An 18,096-nucleotide genomic window follows, 5' to 3' on the forward strand; every position below is an offset into this window, starting at 1 on the left:
CTAGTCCTCAGTTCAAAGCCAAAGTTCAAAAGTATAGCTAGGGTATATAATGCCCTAGCAAATGGCATCATTCCATTAAGTGATTAAACCTGATTTTCAATACATGTACAAAATATTTCATGTTCATTTCTTGGAGGGAAATAATTTTCTTTGGCTTTTGTTGGTCCTTTGATCACAGGACACTCTTACCCCTGTTAAAATGGGCTTTAACTGATCTTTTACCTCCAAAGCAAAACTGAACCCTTAAGTCTTGGATCCTTCAAACACAAATTCCAATTTAGTGTCCCTTTAATCTCAATCACTTTCTCCTTATTCTCCAACACTAATTTGATACAGTTATTTGTTATAAACAGTAAAATGTCAAGGCATTCATCTACAAACATACTAATGCTCCTATTCAAAAGGTGGAATGATTGTGAAAAGAAGAAAAGGTTGAATAATGTATGACTGTTTTCACAAGCCAACAATTCCAATGGTCCAAAGGAATGGTGTAATGTGAACGCTGAGAAAGGAGTGAGTCTGATAAGCTGGAAACAGTATCTTGGGTTTCAGGGATTTTTGTTTTGATGTTTAAGTTAGGGTTGATTTGTGAATACTGATATCTAAGTACAAAACACCAATTCTGCAGACATACCCTTCTGCATGTAGATAAATGCCTAAGATTCAACTGGTTGATTTGAGCTGGCAAAAAAAATTCATTAATGAATTGGTTAAACAATACACTACTTCCAGAATCTATTAAATTTACACCTCAAAAAAAAAAAAATAAAAAATCAGCATTCAACCTATCTGTAAGTCAAATCAACAGGAAAAAAAAAGTGACAGCATCCAAGAATAGTGAAGGGCTTTCCTCACATACTTACCTTCTCTCTTCGAGAGCAGCAATATTCTATCCAGTTCAAATATATCATACAGAAGCTCTCTCGTGAGATCCCTGCCAGACGGTGGTCATAATCCTCATCAATATTGGGGTTAAATGTTGGGTCTACATCCACATAATTGCGGTCTGTGCACAGCCGCAGTCCTTCCTGCATTGTCTCATTAGCTAGCCATTCCTCTAGCTTGGGGGATGTTGTGACATAATAGATGATTCCCTGAAACAGTAGCAGTTAAAAATATGAGTCAACACTGCAATTAAAAAAATCCCGGTCAGCAATGTCAATTGTTTCAACTTATTTGCATTATTTTTGCGAAAATTAATGAAAATTACACACATCATTTTATATAGCTCACAGGTACAACAGATTTGCACAGAAAACACTATACAGTTGGTGTATAGGAGTATTTTTCAAAGTCTGTCAGGATTTCTGAGGCCTACACTGAAGGAGTAAGGAAAGGAAAAAAAGGATGGGATAGGATCCTCACTGTAATTTTTGCAGAAAAGAAATACATAAACTTTTTTACTTAGTTAACATGGAGGGTTAGATACCAAATTTCTAAAGAACTCTTAATCAAAAAGAAAACAAAACACAAAACCGTTTAAGACACCTGTGTTAGGGAACGCAATTTGTGTGCATGTGTGAGTAAGTATCTTGGAAATATTTTAACCTGAGAATTTTCAGCTCTCAGAAAGAGGGTAGTTTATGAAAGATCTCAATTAGTACAATGATTATCCAAAAGGTTCTGAGGCCTACAGTCATCTTAAAACTGGAGGAGAAGGCTTGTTTCTTTTTTAAGAACCAAAGATAGGTTTGGACAGCTTAGGAAGACCAAAGCAGCTCAGCTTTCTCTAAAGAAACAAACTACCCAACTTTTCATTTACAACAGTTCTACTGTATCTGGGTGACAGTTTTAAAGTTTTGATTCCAGCTTCAGCTAGGTGCCCTCTCCCTGATCTGGAGTGCAGGGTCATTGTCCTGCTCATGCACCAGAGCACTGAGTCACCACCAGTACAACAAACTCCTTCCTCCTCTTGTACATCTGTAATTATCACCTCATCCTATGATCCTCATGTGAGAGACAGTATGAGCTCAAGACAGTGAGCAGTTCCCAGGTGCAGCCCAGCTGGCCTCCCCCCACAGGCTGCACTGAGCCAAGCCACACCTTCACGTAGTAAGTGGTGAGAATTTTCCGGAGATCAAAGACTTGAAGCATGGAAGCTGCACTGTTGTCAGTGATGCTGTAACCCTCCAGAACATACTTTGTTACAAGCACTTCCCAGGCCAGCCAACGCTGCCCGAAGGCAGCATTAAAGGAAAGCATGTGAGGAAGGTGGCCTGGTTCACAGCAACAAAACCCTTCATCTTCCTCTACACCTTCAGTGATGGCCTCTACTTCTCGTTGCTGACAGTAAGTTCCTAAGGAGAAAGCAGAGAAAAGAAGAAAGAGTTGAATGCTTTATATGATTGGTTTAATGTAAACTTGTGTTTGGAAGACTAAAATTCAACCTATTTCCAATTAAATTATTTTAACACTAAGTGAACTATCTGCCAACAAACACCAAAGATTTAGATATCGTAATTTATCACTCTAGGATCCCATTTCAGTTACGTTTCTCTAACAAGTATCCGTGTTGCAACTAAAATGGAAAGAGGGACTTAGCATCAAGTGACAGGAGCATTGAGACTCCCTGAAGCCCATTTTCAAAGGAATTTATTAATACGATAAAACTGAAAATAATTTCAGTTTCCAAAGCAGAAGCCTACTTTTTAGTGCAGGCAGCTAGTGACATCTAAGACACTCACCTCTGAATTCAAGCCCCCTCAGCTGGAAGGTGACCAAGCCATTTCCTATCTCTATAAGGTGTACTAGTGCATTGAGGTAGTCAGAGGCTAGGATGAAGCAGTCCCCAGTACTGTAGTTTCCCCAGCGACCCAACAACAAGTCTCCACATAAGCTGTGCTGAAGGGAACGGGTTAAATGCTCATAGAAGATAGAATTCAGGTTGTTATCATCTGAACCTGCAGGAAGATTGGATTTAGGTTATCTGAAACTGCAGAAAAACATCAAGCTTGAATGTCAATTATTACTTCACATTGAATCCTATCTTTTTCTTGACCACAATGCTGTTTCAAGGTCATACTCTACCCCCCACTTCCCCTTTTCTAGGGGACAACTACTCCAAAAGAATGTCAAGTGACATTTGTATTTTGAACCAAATTTTTTCTTCATCACTCCTCCATTTTCCACATTATTCCTTCGGTTCCACTCATGCATCTCCCATCAACCTATTCAAGATAACAAAGTGCAAAAGCCAATGAGCACAGACATATCTCAGTGATGTCTGTTGTACTGGTCATTACCATGATATTGAGATACCCTCAAATAATACTCAGCACTGTTTAAATTATTCAAGAATAAAAAGCAAATCACTTTAATGCCTGATGCTTTTAGATATAAAAAGTAAAGCAGTAACACAAACCTAATAGTGAAATCAAAAAACTTATGGGAGAGCCTAAAGAATAAAGCAAGAGATGATGGAAGAAAAACTAACAGTAGACAAAGCAACAGAGATGTTGGGCACGGTTAGACAAGATTAAAGGGCAAACTGATCATGAATCCTATAAAAATTCAACGACAGCCATTCACATTTGAAAAAAAAAAAAAGCCACAATAAAAAAAATCACCCCTGAAAAAAAAGAAAGAAACCCACCAACCCACATCCCAAATGCCTCCCTCCCCCTGGACAAAAGTAACGCCCAAAAAACTCCAAACCAACTACCAAAATCCAACTAGGAGAGCTACCTGGATTCCGATCCAGCTGTGAAGCCAGTCTAGTATTTGAATGATCCACACGTTTTGTGCTGAAAATAATAAAGCATAATTAATACAAAATATATTACTGTAAGAATGTCTAAGGAAAGAAACTACTAATATAGTGTTAAATATTCTGAGTGAAATAGTTTCAAAAAGTTTTTTTAAAATAATTTTAGATGCATATTTGCTGCTCTTCTCATATGTAAAGATATTTTTATGTATGATTAGCATTTTAATGCCTAATAAAGTCTGTCCACAGTAAATAGCCATAGAATAATCTTGCACTTTAGATAAAAGTGCATATATTTTCTTAGGTACCATAAAGGCTTAGCTGTGAGAAAAAAAATTAGACCAGTTAAATCAGCACAGCTAACAATTCAACAGACTTTAGTGAAAGATTAATTTTTAGACAGTTCTTTCATTGTCTGAAATTACAACCATAATGCTTTCATCTAAAATTTGGAACAGTGCATTTAAATTGTTGTAATGTTAGATGGGAAAGAAATACCAGAAGTATCCATTCAACTTGCCCTATGCTGTTTATACAGTATTTTATTGATCTGGTACACTACCAGCAATAGGGAGTTTCACAGAAAGAAAACAAGCAAGAAACAAACAAAACAAAAAGAAACTAATCTGACTTGAAGATTCTACTACTGATCCCACCTTGAACAAAAAATACATCCTTTGAAAGATTTTTGTATTAAGTTTAGCCAGTTTTGCTGTGAGCAAAACAGTAACACAGGTAAAATACAGCTATGGAATGTTCCTCAAAATCTTTTTATACATAAACTCTCTTTTTGATTAAAATTGCACTTCACAATACCATAAATTGCATGTTTAAAAACACCAGTGTGGCCATACCTCTAAGTAGAAATTACTTAAGCAGCTGAAGCAAATGATCCTAGTGTAAAAAACAGCTGCTACAGAATTTCAGAAACAAGTTCAGTGAAAACTTTCAGTGCTTTATACTAGTTTTCTGAGGGAAAAAAAATAGCAGAAATTTGCAAGTTAAAAAAAACCAAACGAACAAAACCCCCAAACCAATACTTCAGACATATCTATTCTATTAAAAACAATTTTTTTTCAACTTGATTATTTCACCTACTTGTAGTCTCTTTCCCAGAATTTGACAGGCCTGGCATATGAAGTGATGAATATTGCACTTCCCAGAAAAGGATTCAGTGGAGTAGAGAAGAAAGCTGACACAGCTGCTTGGACAAACAACATGGCAGAGTCTGTAGGATAAGAGAATTAAGGAAAGCAAAGCAACAACTGCTTTTTTTCTTTTTTTAGCATCTGTGATCGTGTTCAATACAGACAGCAACACCAACAAAGGGCAAAACAAGATATCTATGAATTTCTATGCAGAAAAGATGTTTGTAGTACTTCCAGCAACAAGAGGATTCTTTTTGTTTTTAAAAACAAATAGATGGAAATCCAGCACTAAACACAACAGTCATTCCCAAAAATTCTGTTGAAAATACTAACTCAATACTCCATTCAAAACAGCCTACAGAAGTTTAAAAAGCAAAACTCGAGGACTAAAATTATTATTAGTGATTCCTGTAAAAGGGAATGACCAGCAAAAGAAAAGCTGTGTGATTTTCAGAATTACTTCTGGTCCATGCTTCTTTTAAGTCAGGATGCTATTTCTACTATTACTGTATAATTCATAGCATTGTAACAAGGCAGAAAGTGTGCACAGCTTCTTTGTAAATACTCACTAGACAAACCTGTTCTTTCAGCAGTTTTTAGCCCATAACATAGAATCCACTATAAAGCAGTACTCAGAAGTTAAAAATACACCACCTCAGGAGAAAGTTTGCATTTCCAAAGGATACGTGGCACAGCAAAGGGCTGGGCAAAAGCATGGAAGGCAGACCCCCATGTGATCTGCCAGGGAGCAATGTAGGTATATACAAATCTCAATTTATAAAAGAGTTCCCAAAGCTACAGGGGAAAAAAAAGAGAAAAACAATTCAGTATTTTGGCTAACAATCAACATGTTTTGCACCCTGAGGAATTTGCTGGTCATCCTAGAGTTCTTACTGATTTACCAGAAGCTTTGAGACTTAGAGAAAGGATGTAACCGTAAAAGCAAGCAACACAAGACACACCTCATTGTTCTATGTACAAACTCAGGAGATGCTGAGAGAGTTACATATGGTTTCTCAAGCCAACATATGTTTTGGGAAGGAGAAGTCTTAGTTGTCTTATAGCATATCTATTACAGTACAAAAGACTGAGAATATGCAAGACTACATATCAGAGTGGATTATCCGTTTTCCCCTTTGAATAAACTGAAACACCTAAAAACAGAGTTAAAAGTTACCTTGCTGAAGAGTATGGACATGAAGAAGAGGTCTAGCAGCATGGTCTCAGTAAAACTTTTGTAATCAAAAGTAAAGAAGAGCACTGTGAAAATAACAGTGACATACTGGCACGTTGGGCTACTGAATGATGAACGCAGTAACTTCAAGCCAGCTATTGTGATCATTAAAGCACCCAACCTGTGTAAGGAAGCCACACAAAAGAGTTATTACCTGTTATCTGAAAGGGGTTTAAAGACCACTCAAGTTGTACTGTCATGCAATTCCAATCTCTACAAACTTTGATTTGGGTTTGCTTCTGTAATTTGGGGCATTGACGGGGTGTGGAGGGGTGTGTGTTAATGATTTGTTGGTTTTTTAAAGACAACTTCAGATTTCTTTTTAAAAAGGTTACTGTCTAAATCTTTTCATCAGTACTCTCAAGCCAATCAATGTTCAAGAATTAGCATTGTTTTTAAGTGTCACTAAAAAAGAAATAAAAATTAGAAGATGAAATATCCTCGTAGTCTGAAGACAAACCTGGTCTTTAATTTAGGCTATGAATACTAAAATGCGAAAACACTAGATTAATCAACAAGAGGATGTTCATCAACACTGGATTATCATTTCCTGCATGACTACAGTGCTCTAATTTCTGTTGAGGGAACTGCAATTTTTTTAAACATAGCAACTGATATATCACAGGGTTTTTAAAAAATGAAATTAAAGTAACATAATGGCAATATTCCCCTCAAAGGTCTCACAGTGATTGTGATAATGAACCCAAAGCAATAATTTACTAGATGCAGGAACTAAAATTAAGAAAGAAAAAAAAGCCAGACACCACCCCACAAAATTAATCTAACAACCTGCCCCCTAAAACATTTTCTGCTTCATTTCAATACTTGTACTCTCTTTTGCTCTAAACGAATTGAACTTCAGATCCAAAAAAGATATCTGGTTACTGTTTCTTGGAGGCAAAAAATTCAGGGCCTATTACTGAGCTATCATTTGCTGAGACAGTTAGATACACTGCTCAAGGGATTATAACTAAGACTCAATTTAAGAAACAGTGTGCAATTCCGTCTGGCTATGGATTATGCTTAGGGGCTAGGAAGCCTAGGGAATTCCATGACAAGAGAAGAAAGCTACAGAGGGGCAGCACACTGGCACACCAACTCAGGGAACAAGTCTGAAATTTACACCTGATTAAATATCAGAATATATCAAGAGTATCTTGAACTTGCCATCTGGAAAATCGTATTAAGACTTTGTAGCTCAACAAGCAAACTTATCACACTTCTAGGTAATTCTGCAACATGTCATCTTCACAGTATATGCTAGGAGTTGAATGATTTATCTTTGTGGAAGTGTCTAGTTCAACAGTGTAATACTCCAATCAGTTTAAGTCAGCTTTATACAGGCTTTCAAATGAAGAAAAGCTTTATTTATTCATTGCCTTACTCTTAAGACAATACCATTAAGGTGTTCTGTCTTCCCATTGACACCAGAAGTCACTACTTAATTTTCCTCCAGAGCAGACATACTCAAAATTACTTAATAGCCTTTTATACTTACTCAGTATCCAGTTTCTTTGGACTAGCAATATTCTTAGCGCTGCTACTAAGCTCATTGAGGACTATCAGTGGATAGATAACATTCTTCTCTACAAAAAGGAGCCAAATGTGAAGTTTCTCAAACCACATAACATGGGCAGCATCTGTCAAGATTTATTAAGAAGAAATCAGATGGCACTGTCAAATCAAAAATCTCTGATTACAAAACAAGAGATTGTTCATCCAATTAACTTGGATTAACCATTTTCTCACAATGGACTTTTGTAGTTTTATTTAACCAAAATCAAGAGAAACTCCTGTCAGTAGCCCAGTAGTTTTTGCTCTGTTCACATAGCAACAGAAGAGTTTGCAAGCTACTTGCTTACTATACACAGAAGGAAACAAACTGGGTTCCACCTCTTCAATAATTTCAATATTGCTATTGATGAAGCTGTTTGAAATAATGCATTTTCTCACACAAAAGGATGCTTTTCAACCATACTCAATCTGAAGGACTCCTGGTTTACCACTCTACAATACAGAAGAGCCTATGTAACCTACCAACACAAATGTCTGTCACTTGAGCAACTTCTTTTCAACTTCTACAAAAATTGTAAGGTGTGCTTCAAATTAACATCAATTAAGATAAAAAAACTTCTGCGATATAGGCTAGAAGATTTAATGTCAAAGGTTTTGATAAACATCGATGAATATATAAAGGGCACCAACTGTAGTTTTTCTAGTTTTACAGATTAAAGACTTAAGGCATACAGTTGCACTTTTCATTTCTTCCAGGTAACATCTGACATTGTACTACAATTGCTGTTCATATTTATCCATCTTTACATGCAATCACTGGGAAAAAAAAATCCCACAGGTTAGACATCAATGAAAAGACCACATTGAATGGCTGCTACAAAGGCAGAAAGTTTGCAAATCAATTCTGATAATCCTCTGCTCCTGAAAGCAGCAGAATGTTTTCTTGTTTCTAACAACCACTTGAAAAGAAAAATCAAAATAGATTCAGTTGTTTCCAAGGCAGTTCAGACAGGAATTTCTTAAGCCTGCTTAACAATAAAAACATTCCATCAGTCAAGTCCCCACAATCTATCACACCATTTACCCATTCTGGAAAACTGATAAACACTATAACTTCATTTTTCTGCATCTCTGGGCAAAGATTCCATGAAAACATAGGTTGCAAGCACAAGCTCCAAGTACATAGCTATACAGATCATGTTGTAAGACCAGTCCTTTGGTGTCTTCATCTAGCAGTTGACCCCTTGCACTATTTTCTGTTGTTAAACATGTCAAATCAGTACCAGAATGAAGTCTCCATCAGCATTCACCACACCTAATCCTCTAAAATATCTGAAAATTTGCAATGTTGAAGAAGAACATGGTGAAACACACTCGATCACTATCAAAAATTCTTGAGGCAATCATAAGCCCAAACTTTACAACTTAAGATTTTGAAGACTATGTTTTAATGGAACTGCTCTGAGATAATGTTAACACTTGTATTACCATCATCAGTTAAGAGATACATAAAATGTCATGGAATCAAAGCATGAGGAACTGAGAAGCAAATACATTTATAGATCAGATATAATTAAATCTTCCAGTGGTGAGAATAGTAAAGAGATTAAGTATATCAATAGGTAACACAACTAGGTCAACAACCACAGCAAGTTCAAGAAAGCGTTACAAACAATACTTACTCCGGACTTCAAACTGATGGTATTCCTTGGTTTTCAGCAGTGGGTGAGAAAAGCAATGCCAAGGAAGCTGCTTTCGGAGTTGAGGCAGAACATAATGGGTCACAAAGCCTACCGTACCCACCAATGCATAGAGAACATAACTTAAAATAGGCTAGAAAGAAGAATTGAAGAAATTAAGATTTGTGTTTTACAAACAAAATAAAATATTACTTTGTACTTTCCAGCATAAGAGCAGGTGATCCTGCAATACTAATGCATTTCTTCATGAGAAACTGAACTACCAATTTTAAGATAAAACAAGAAACCCTGGGAGGAAAAAACCCTTCATATCTATCAAATTTTCACTAAGTTGAAATGTACTTTCAAGTAAAAATAGTACACCAATCTTCTTTCACAGTCCATTGCTTCTGACCCGTATGCATTTCATTTTATAAAGGTATTATTCTCTAAAGGCTGAACCCAATTTACCATTCCATCTGCTGGATAAAAGGAGGTATAAGCATAAGCAAAAACAAATCATTAATTTCATATTCAGTTGGGAAAGTAAGACACCTCCCACAAGACCAATCCCTTCCACAGAAGTCACAGAATACTGCAAAATTAACATGGGATGATGGTTGGATTTCACAATGCTTTCCACACATTAAAATTTTCTCTAAATTTCTACATAAGTCTAGATAATTGCAAAACTAGGATTGCGTTATCTTGCCATAAGCTCTTTGTGAATTCTGTGAAGCCCGAGCCTACAGAAATATACAGCTGGTGAAGAGCATATAGCCAAACCTCTCAAAGGTGGGGGAAAGCAACATTCAGGTGGAGTGCAAAAACCAGCCATACAATAATAGAAGAGATATTTTCCTCACAAAACACAAGTACACATGATTAAGTAATCTTGTCTTCACTTGAAGACATGAAGTTACCTAAATGCATATGCTTTTTAAAATTAGTTTCTTACTTTAACTTTAGGCAGTAGCAGGAAAGTAAAATCCTTCTAAAATACATGGCAGAAATTTTAATTTGCTTTACATAAGGCTATTCATAAGCTAGTCACTGGCTCCATAATAAGAATATCAAAATAAGAAACTCAGTAACTGTAGCTCTTGAGGGAACTGCTTTACTTAAATTCAAGCACATGGTCTAGTCCCATGCCATTACCATCAAGAGTCACATATAGACATTAAAAGTATCCAACGCAGTAGCACTAGCTAGACTGACGAGTCAAAAACTCGAAATTCAAATGATCTTTGAAGTCCTGTAAAGGGATACTGCCCTATAGCATGGTCTACAAAGAGCCATGCCAGCATGGAACTGCTGATTCAAGGCTCAGCCCCTCAAACTTTAAGCGCTAAACATTTTAAACTTTTTTTTAAAGTTTCATATTTCCTTATTTCAAAATAATTCTGACACTACTTAATTGAGATAGAGAACTCAAAAGAGTCAGAGGCTAAAATAAAAGTCTTGAACATAAGAAGAAACTAGGAAAGAGCTAGGGAAGATGATCTTCTGAGCACATAAAAGTGAAGACACTCAGTCAAGTACTTGTCACACTCCATGTTTAAAGACCACCAGAAATGAAGCAGAAGACCCAGTGAACTACCAGAACACACTTTATATCACACCAGAATATTTTCATACAGAAAGCAAATTGAAGACATGAAGTAACAACTTACCTGTAAAACTGTAAATACTGTACTGACATGAATTGCAAAATAGAGGACACCAATGACTATACACACAATCAGGTCAGACTGCAATCGTTCACTCTGTGGAGACAAAATAAAATAATTTTAGAAAATACCAGCTTTGGTTGACCTCTTAGGATCATTAAAGTTGGAAAATATCCCCAAGGTAGATGTTTACACATTCCTTTATATAAAGGAATGTGTAATATAAATATATAATATTTATATAAAAATACAGTAACACTGAAACTGATTAAAGATTTAAATTATGCCAGTGTTAACTACTTCCACTGAAGTTTTTAGAAATTTCACAAGACAAATCTTACAGCTAAAGAGAATGACTTCAACTAAGTGAAAGGGAAAGACACATACTTATACCAAATAACTCTCTAATCCTTGACTGTGAGGTGGTGTAAGGATCCCTTTAAAGAATCGATGAAGGGACAATCAAATTTCCCCTTTATAATCTAAGAATTTGTTTAAACTGCAAGGCAATTGTCCTGGAAGAGTGTTGCCTGGTGAAACAACCAGGCTCTTTGACCCTTTTCTGCCTTCTTTGCAGAAGGGTAAAAGACAGCTTTGGAATGACCCCAAGGAACGAGTTCCACTACTCCTAAAAAAATGAAAATAAACTGTTGAATACAAGCAACTCCCCCGCCCCCAAACTAGTAATGCCAGACTCAGCCACAAGGGGGCAATGCGTACTTAGGGCCGCTGCAACTCGAAGCCTCGAGTTTAGGCTTGTTCCCACTCTGCAAATACAGCACCAGTATTTACAGCCCAGAAAATCATTAAAGGATTATCTGCTCCAAAATTGGCCATATAATTACACACGGCAATTAGTGCTGCAAAGCCTTAACTTCGGGGCTATAACGTAGTTTATTTTAAATCAGTTGTCTTGATTTTAAAAACCACTGTAAGAAAGACTATGAAAATCTCCAGCTCCTCTACCACCTTGGAGACTAACACCACATTTTGAGAGCTAAAGAGGAGTTTGCACCTCCCATGATCACTGCCTCCTGCTAAGTGTTAAAAGAATTGCAGTTTCTGTGCTCTAAATATTTATTTGCAATTTCTACACACTGCACCTCATGCTTGTAACCGCTGCATTATGAAAAACCCAGCTATACAGTTCAGCCTACAGCTGAGCCCTACACAAAACGAAATGAATATTCAACCTTTTGTACAAACTAAACATACTAAAGCTTCTTATGTCTCTTACTTCTTGCTACATTGTGTGAAAAATAATGTTTAAATATTACTACTTCCATAAATATTTAAATATTTGTACTAAAAATTCAAAGTAGTATTTAAGTAAATGTAGCAGGTTACATCTGCTTCCAAAGAAAGCAAAGAACAAAATAACTTAGACCACCCAAGCAAGCCACAAAGACCTCCAAAACACTTTGCATCATTTTTATTTTCCACTTCTGGAACAGCAAGCACAAAGCTCTTCCTCACAGAAAAACTGAGTTAATATAGTTTTATTAGTATTTTTAGTTAATATTAGTATTTATAGTTAATATATAGCTAATATAGTTTTGCCACCATTAAGTCTTTCCCACTAACTTCTGCAGAAAAGCAAGCATCATCTATTATTATCCATGAGCTCAAAGATCCTCAGTGATTCCACAGTAGGGAATTCCAAACTCTCTCTGCTCTTAAATAACTTTAAATTGCAATAAGAGCATTATATTCCTAAGTGTAGCACATGAGCTCAGCTGCAGATTGAAAGGAAACACACTAAGTGATATCCATTCTAACTAGAATCATGCTAAGTGACAAGTGTGAGCTAAGCAAGATCCAGACAGATGCTATATAAACCAACAAAACAAATGCTTAAATGGAATTTTAAAAAACATAATAAAAATCCTACTTACCACAGAATTTCTAAGCTTCTCAGGTAAAGGATCTTTTACTTCAGACAGAGGATCCTCAGGGTTTTTGTCTTCAGAATTAGGAAAAAATTTTGATTGCACTAAAGAGCTTAAAAGAAAGACAAAAAAAAACCCACTGAAAAGCATGTATTATTCTATTATTCTATGTGATTTTATAATAACAAAGTCAGAAAGTCAGTTCTATTACATATTGATCACAAAAAATTAATTTTGGCACATCATTGCTTTCACATAGCTGAGCAAACTTACAGAGACCTCAACTTGATAAAAGAATTAGTTCTCTGTTGTACAGAATGGTGACTATTAAAGAGCAGCAGACAGATGTTCAAACTACAGTTTCTCTAGTAGCAACACTGGAGTAATTGAACAAAAACTGAATTTTAAGCAAAATTTAGCCATCATGAAACAAAACCTGAACTCATAAATAACTGAGCGGAAATGTGCAAAATTTAGAAGTTGTCTGATCGTCAATGCCATTTAAAAAAACATCAATTCTTTGGTTTCATTCAACAGAAACAACTAAAGAAATCTATTGTAACATGATTAATTAACAAATTAGTCACGCTGACCCAACTTCTAAATTCTCAGCAGCTCTTGCTGATAGTAAAGCCCCAAAACCTTACACTTAAGCTTTTGGAAGCCCATGTGCAATGTTACTAGTCATAACCAGTTGCCTGGCAACTTCTCAGTGCATTTTTTTTTTACAACAGCCGATACAGTGCAGAAGTATTATTTAATGTACAGCAAGATCACTACAGAATGAGCCCCAGCTCTTCAAAGGAAATTACATATTGCAATGTATTACAATGCTTAACTGTGCCACATCTGGCTAAACAGGTGAAATTGCAGGTCAAGCATGAACATCCAGACCTTAGTTTTTTGAAAGAACAAAAGAACAATTATCTAGGGAAAAGGACCTCATATCAACTGAACTAAGTAATTGGACAAGGTCTAGTGATCAATCCAAAGATAAGAAGGAATTTCCTCCCAGGTAAACATGTGTCAACCATTAATTTTGTTGTTCACAGAAGAGGTCCTTCACTATCTACCCCAGGCCCCTAGTTATCAAATTAATCCAACAATATGGCTACATTTAAATCCAAGCTCAAGCTCTGCCGAACCTAGGTATGTGGCTGAGCTATTATATAATATAACTAATATTGGCTATTCTAAGGGAGGTGTTTCTTCTATTGGAACTATTTTGTTTTACACGTATCATTATTAACTGTATCAAACACCCTCAGCATCAGATCTCTACTCCAACTCAGAATAACATGAATACCTGTTTTCCCATGCTAGATAATTCAGCATAATTATCTGAACAAGTGTTTGGCGCACACATTCAATGTAAGAATACATCAACAAATGAAGTTGTTCAAGGAGTCTCCCTGTAGGCTTCAGCTTAAACCAGTGCCTCGAGCACCTCTTTAGGCACAGAAAGGGTACATGTTACTCCCAACAAACCCACCAGCAGAAAGATGGCACCTGACTGACATTTTGGAGAACATCAGCAAGCAGCAAAATTAGATTTTGGCATGTAAGTGATTTACCAAAAGCCACAAAAACAGTCATTGTTAGAGAAGGAACTAGATGCAAAACGTAAGAATTTCTAACTATTGAACCAAGAAAATATTATTTTTGATTAATGCTGGTGAGTACAAGTTCAAACAATAGTAAGTAGTAACATTATTTGTAATTGCAACTTGCTTCTTCATTGTGGAAGAGATCCAAACTGAGTCACTTACAAAAGTACAGAAGGGTCACTGCTTTGTCTGCTGAGATGATACGATATTGCCACTAACAAACCACAAAATATGGAGAAGAGAACTGGAATATGCTGCCCATCCCAGGAATCCTGGAGACAGAAACAAAATGTTAATAAAAACGAGACAAAGCACACACCACTTACCTGACATACAAGAATTATGTGTATCACAGAGACCAGAAAAAATTAACTACAATTCCACAAAAATAAGCCAGGTAATTTTGTACAAAAGTATTATACCATCTTTACCTATGTCTAACTATCGATCAGAAACTCTACCACAGTGTACATCCCTCAAGTCTACACCATCTTAATCATTAAACAGACATAATTTCTCATAACCCTTAGGAAGCATTTCCTTCATTCCTTAAGACCACAGGCTCTTAAAAGCTGTATTTAGTCACTTCTTAATTTTGAATGTTACATGTATTTTGACTCAAGATTTATTTTTTCAAATGTGCTGAATGCAGATTAAACAGTGACTTTGTGTTTTCCTGACCTGTATTGGATCTGCAAAGATAAAACAGTTATTCTTTGCTAAAGCTTGTTTGGCTTTAATGGATGTGTTTACAAAAGGCTAATGAGACAAGTGTAGAAATTCACAGAAAGCTAATGATGTCCTGCAGGTGAGAGCATCATGGGAGTAACTCCTTTAGGAACTTTCTGCTCTCTGTGAAGAAGTGGAAAAGCCAGTCAACTCTGAGTTGGACCCACACATGCTACAATTCATTGTAAACTGAGCATGTCTGATTATTGACACACACCTGAAATGAATAAATAGAACCAGCATCACATTCCATACTGTTCTCAAACACTTCAAGCAAGAAAAACAGGGTATGTGTGGGCTGTGTGTGTCCCTTTGCCAGTAAACTCTAACTCTCCGCTTCAGATAGGCACACATCTTCACTTTGACACTACAAACTATTTATTAGTTTCTTCTGAAATAAATATTAATTAGAAAATACTGTTTCACTTTTGCAGCACCAGAAAAAAATATTTACACATGTGCCATTTTAAGAGGTTAACATACAAATACATGCTGACTCTGCTAGAAATAAGTCATTTGCATGATATTTTCAAGAATTGATGTAGAACAGAACTGATGGTAAATGCCATGTGTTTTCAACCAAAAAAAAGCCTGTTAGAGCAGGGACAAATCACACACCTTTCAAAAGCAAAAAAATCTGTTTTACTCCTGCATTGCATCTCTTCTATTGACATCACAGCTGAGCCAGTATAAAATCCTAGTACATCAAGCTAGTATTTCTAATTCAGTAGTTGCATACTTTAGTTACTTAATACAGAAGGAAGCAGAGAAACCCCAAGACATTAATATTTACTGTGCATAAAATTTTTCTCACCTTCAGGGCACCATAACACAGTCCATACAATAACGCTACTGCCACAATACTACAGATAAAACTGTAAAGTGCTGCAAGCAGGCTTGTGGTAGCTGAATATCATAGAGATGAAAAGAAAAAAAACAAAACATTGTTATCTTCTTAAATCAGAATACAAAATACTTCAGTTTAAGGTATCAGCTCCCCAGTTTCCTCTGATGGAAAAAAAAAGGCAATTCAAAACAGAGCAGCTACTTCTGTTTTCCCCTAGAAGTGATTTTTATCAAGAGCATTTTATGTGGCTTTTATAATCTCCTTAGTTATTGAACAGCTTTACCATGGGAACAGTTAACTGCAATAGAAACCAGGTGAAGAAAGTGACAGACTTACTAGGACAGTAATTCTATTTCTCAGTAGTCAATCAGAAGACTTTTAGGCTTTTTAAAAATCCAATTAAACATTATGTGTTTAGAGGGTAGGAATGAAAACAGTATAACCATTAATTTTTTAAACTAACATACTGATCTTGGCTCTCCACATCTCATACTTTTGCTGCTGACACAAAACATATCACTCACCATTGCCACCAAAGACATGAATGTCCAGCTGTTCACAGAGATACATCACAAACGTATTCACCTGAGGCAGGAGACCAATGAAGAATACTATAGGGAAACATAGTGTAAACACTACAGGAAAAAAAAAAAAGTTGAAAAAGTGGTGAATATGAAAAAAACAGCATGGTAAGATATTTTTCAGTTTAACTTCTAAAGTATTATACACCCCATTTTAACTCAACATCACTAAAGTATTTCTATTAAAAATTTCTAAGGAAAACACACATTATGTAAAGTTCTACCTCAGTGACTCAGAATTGACTGAATACAGAGGTCATACAAATCAATAGTATTTTCCTTTTAATTGCTGTAGACATGGACACAGGCCAATTCCGGCTTTCCATTTTTATTTAGCAAAGATCAGCCAGGAGTGTTTACAGATTAGACTTGTAAGTTTTCACTTATTGTAAGTGAGGCTTATCCGAGCCTAACTGCCTGTCTGGAGTTCCAGGAGCAACCCAACACCAGCCACTCTGACGTAAGGGAGGCCAAGCACTCCACCTCTAGGTTTTTTGCTACTAATAACATCTGACAATTTTACTCATTTTCCCACACCACTTCTGAAAGTTCTCATCCTAAATGACTGGGTTTTGTTTGGTTGGTTAGGATTTTGTTAAAAAAGAACAGACAGCTGTATGAATCATGAAAACACCTGCAAATTACAGGATTTCAGAACGCAAAGATAAATGAATGCCATCTAATTTCTATACAGAAAATGGTATGTCTCAACTTGTACGTATCATTTACTTTCTGTCTTAATAAAAGATGCAGAAATATCTTCTACACACATTCAGATATAGTAGTTCAGATCTAATGCACATGCAACAGCATATTATAAGTTCTAAGTTCTGAGGGCTAGAAAGATCAAATAACAAAAATAACCCTAGCAGACAAAATCTGGCAGTTTAGGGAGGATTTTCTATCATCTTATCGACTTGTAGCTTCAGTGACCAAAAGAAGAGACAGACTTGAAAGTATCTTCAAACACCCCAAGTCTCATTTTTTAAATTTTATATGCACAGTGGTTAGACACTAAAGGACATCACATTAGAAATATCTACAGTGAGATAGATAAGGAGAATCTGATTTTTTTTTTCCCAACTCCACAGTAATGCTAAACAACAATATCATTTAAAAATATGCAGGTTGCAAGCCTGGGAAAAACATGCAATTCTGTATTTTTTACTGACACTAATTAGGACTACAGACTAGCTGTTCAATACCTGGAGAAAAACCTTTTTCAAAATTCTCAAGTCAAACCTCTATTTCAAATTATTACTCAAGGAAGCTGACATGGAAGGCAAATACAGTGCTCTTTCACTGACAAGTTAAAAACTTGTTTCCCAAAAGTCTGCAAGTCAAACTATCTTGGGCCCACTGGAAACAAAATTACTACACACATGGTGAGGGGGGGAACACACTTTTAAAGAGCAGTCCCACAACAAGCCACTATTTATGATACTTTTACAGTACATAACATGATTGTTTTCTAACACTGACCAACTAGGT

At 36.0% G+C, this 18,096-nt stretch overlaps 1 protein-coding gene across 7 annotated transcripts in view; it reads right to left on the reverse strand.

Annotated features, from left to right (window-relative positions):
• The window catches only part of PCNX1 (pecanex 1), an 89,400-nt gene that overhangs the window by 18,210 nt on the left and 53,094 nt on the right, over positions 1-18,096 (reverse strand). For all 7 annotated transcript variants that reach the window (XM_015630477.3, XM_015630482.3, XM_015630480.3 and 4 more), the window contains 14 exons: positions 16,549-16,659; positions 15,992-16,083; positions 14,611-14,720; positions 12,848-12,953; positions 10,956-11,048; positions 9,286-9,436; positions 7,587-7,728; positions 6,032-6,209; positions 5,541-5,649; positions 4,805-4,934; positions 3,685-3,743; positions 2,685-2,900; positions 2,044-2,297; positions 864-1,094 (listed from right to left, as the gene is read on the reverse strand). In XM_015630477.3, coding sequence (XP_015485963.1) covers positions 864-1,094; positions 2,044-2,297; positions 2,685-2,900; positions 3,685-3,743; positions 4,805-4,934; positions 5,541-5,649; positions 6,032-6,209; positions 7,587-7,728; positions 9,286-9,436; positions 10,956-11,048; positions 12,848-12,953; positions 14,611-14,720; positions 15,992-16,083; positions 16,549-16,659 — 1,982 coding nt within the window. The remainder of the gene's footprint in view (positions 1-863; positions 1,095-2,043; positions 2,298-2,684; positions 2,901-3,684; positions 3,744-4,804; positions 4,935-5,540; positions 5,650-6,031; positions 6,210-7,586; positions 7,729-9,285; positions 9,437-10,955; positions 11,049-12,847; positions 12,954-14,610; positions 14,721-15,991; positions 16,084-16,548; positions 16,660-18,096) is intronic.

The sequence above is a fragment of the Parus major genome, chromosome 5, assembly GCF_001522545.3.
Source record: "Parus major isolate Abel chromosome 5, Parus_major1.1, whole genome shotgun sequence".
Taxonomy (NCBI): Eukaryota; Metazoa; Chordata; class Aves; order Passeriformes; family Paridae; genus Parus; species Parus major.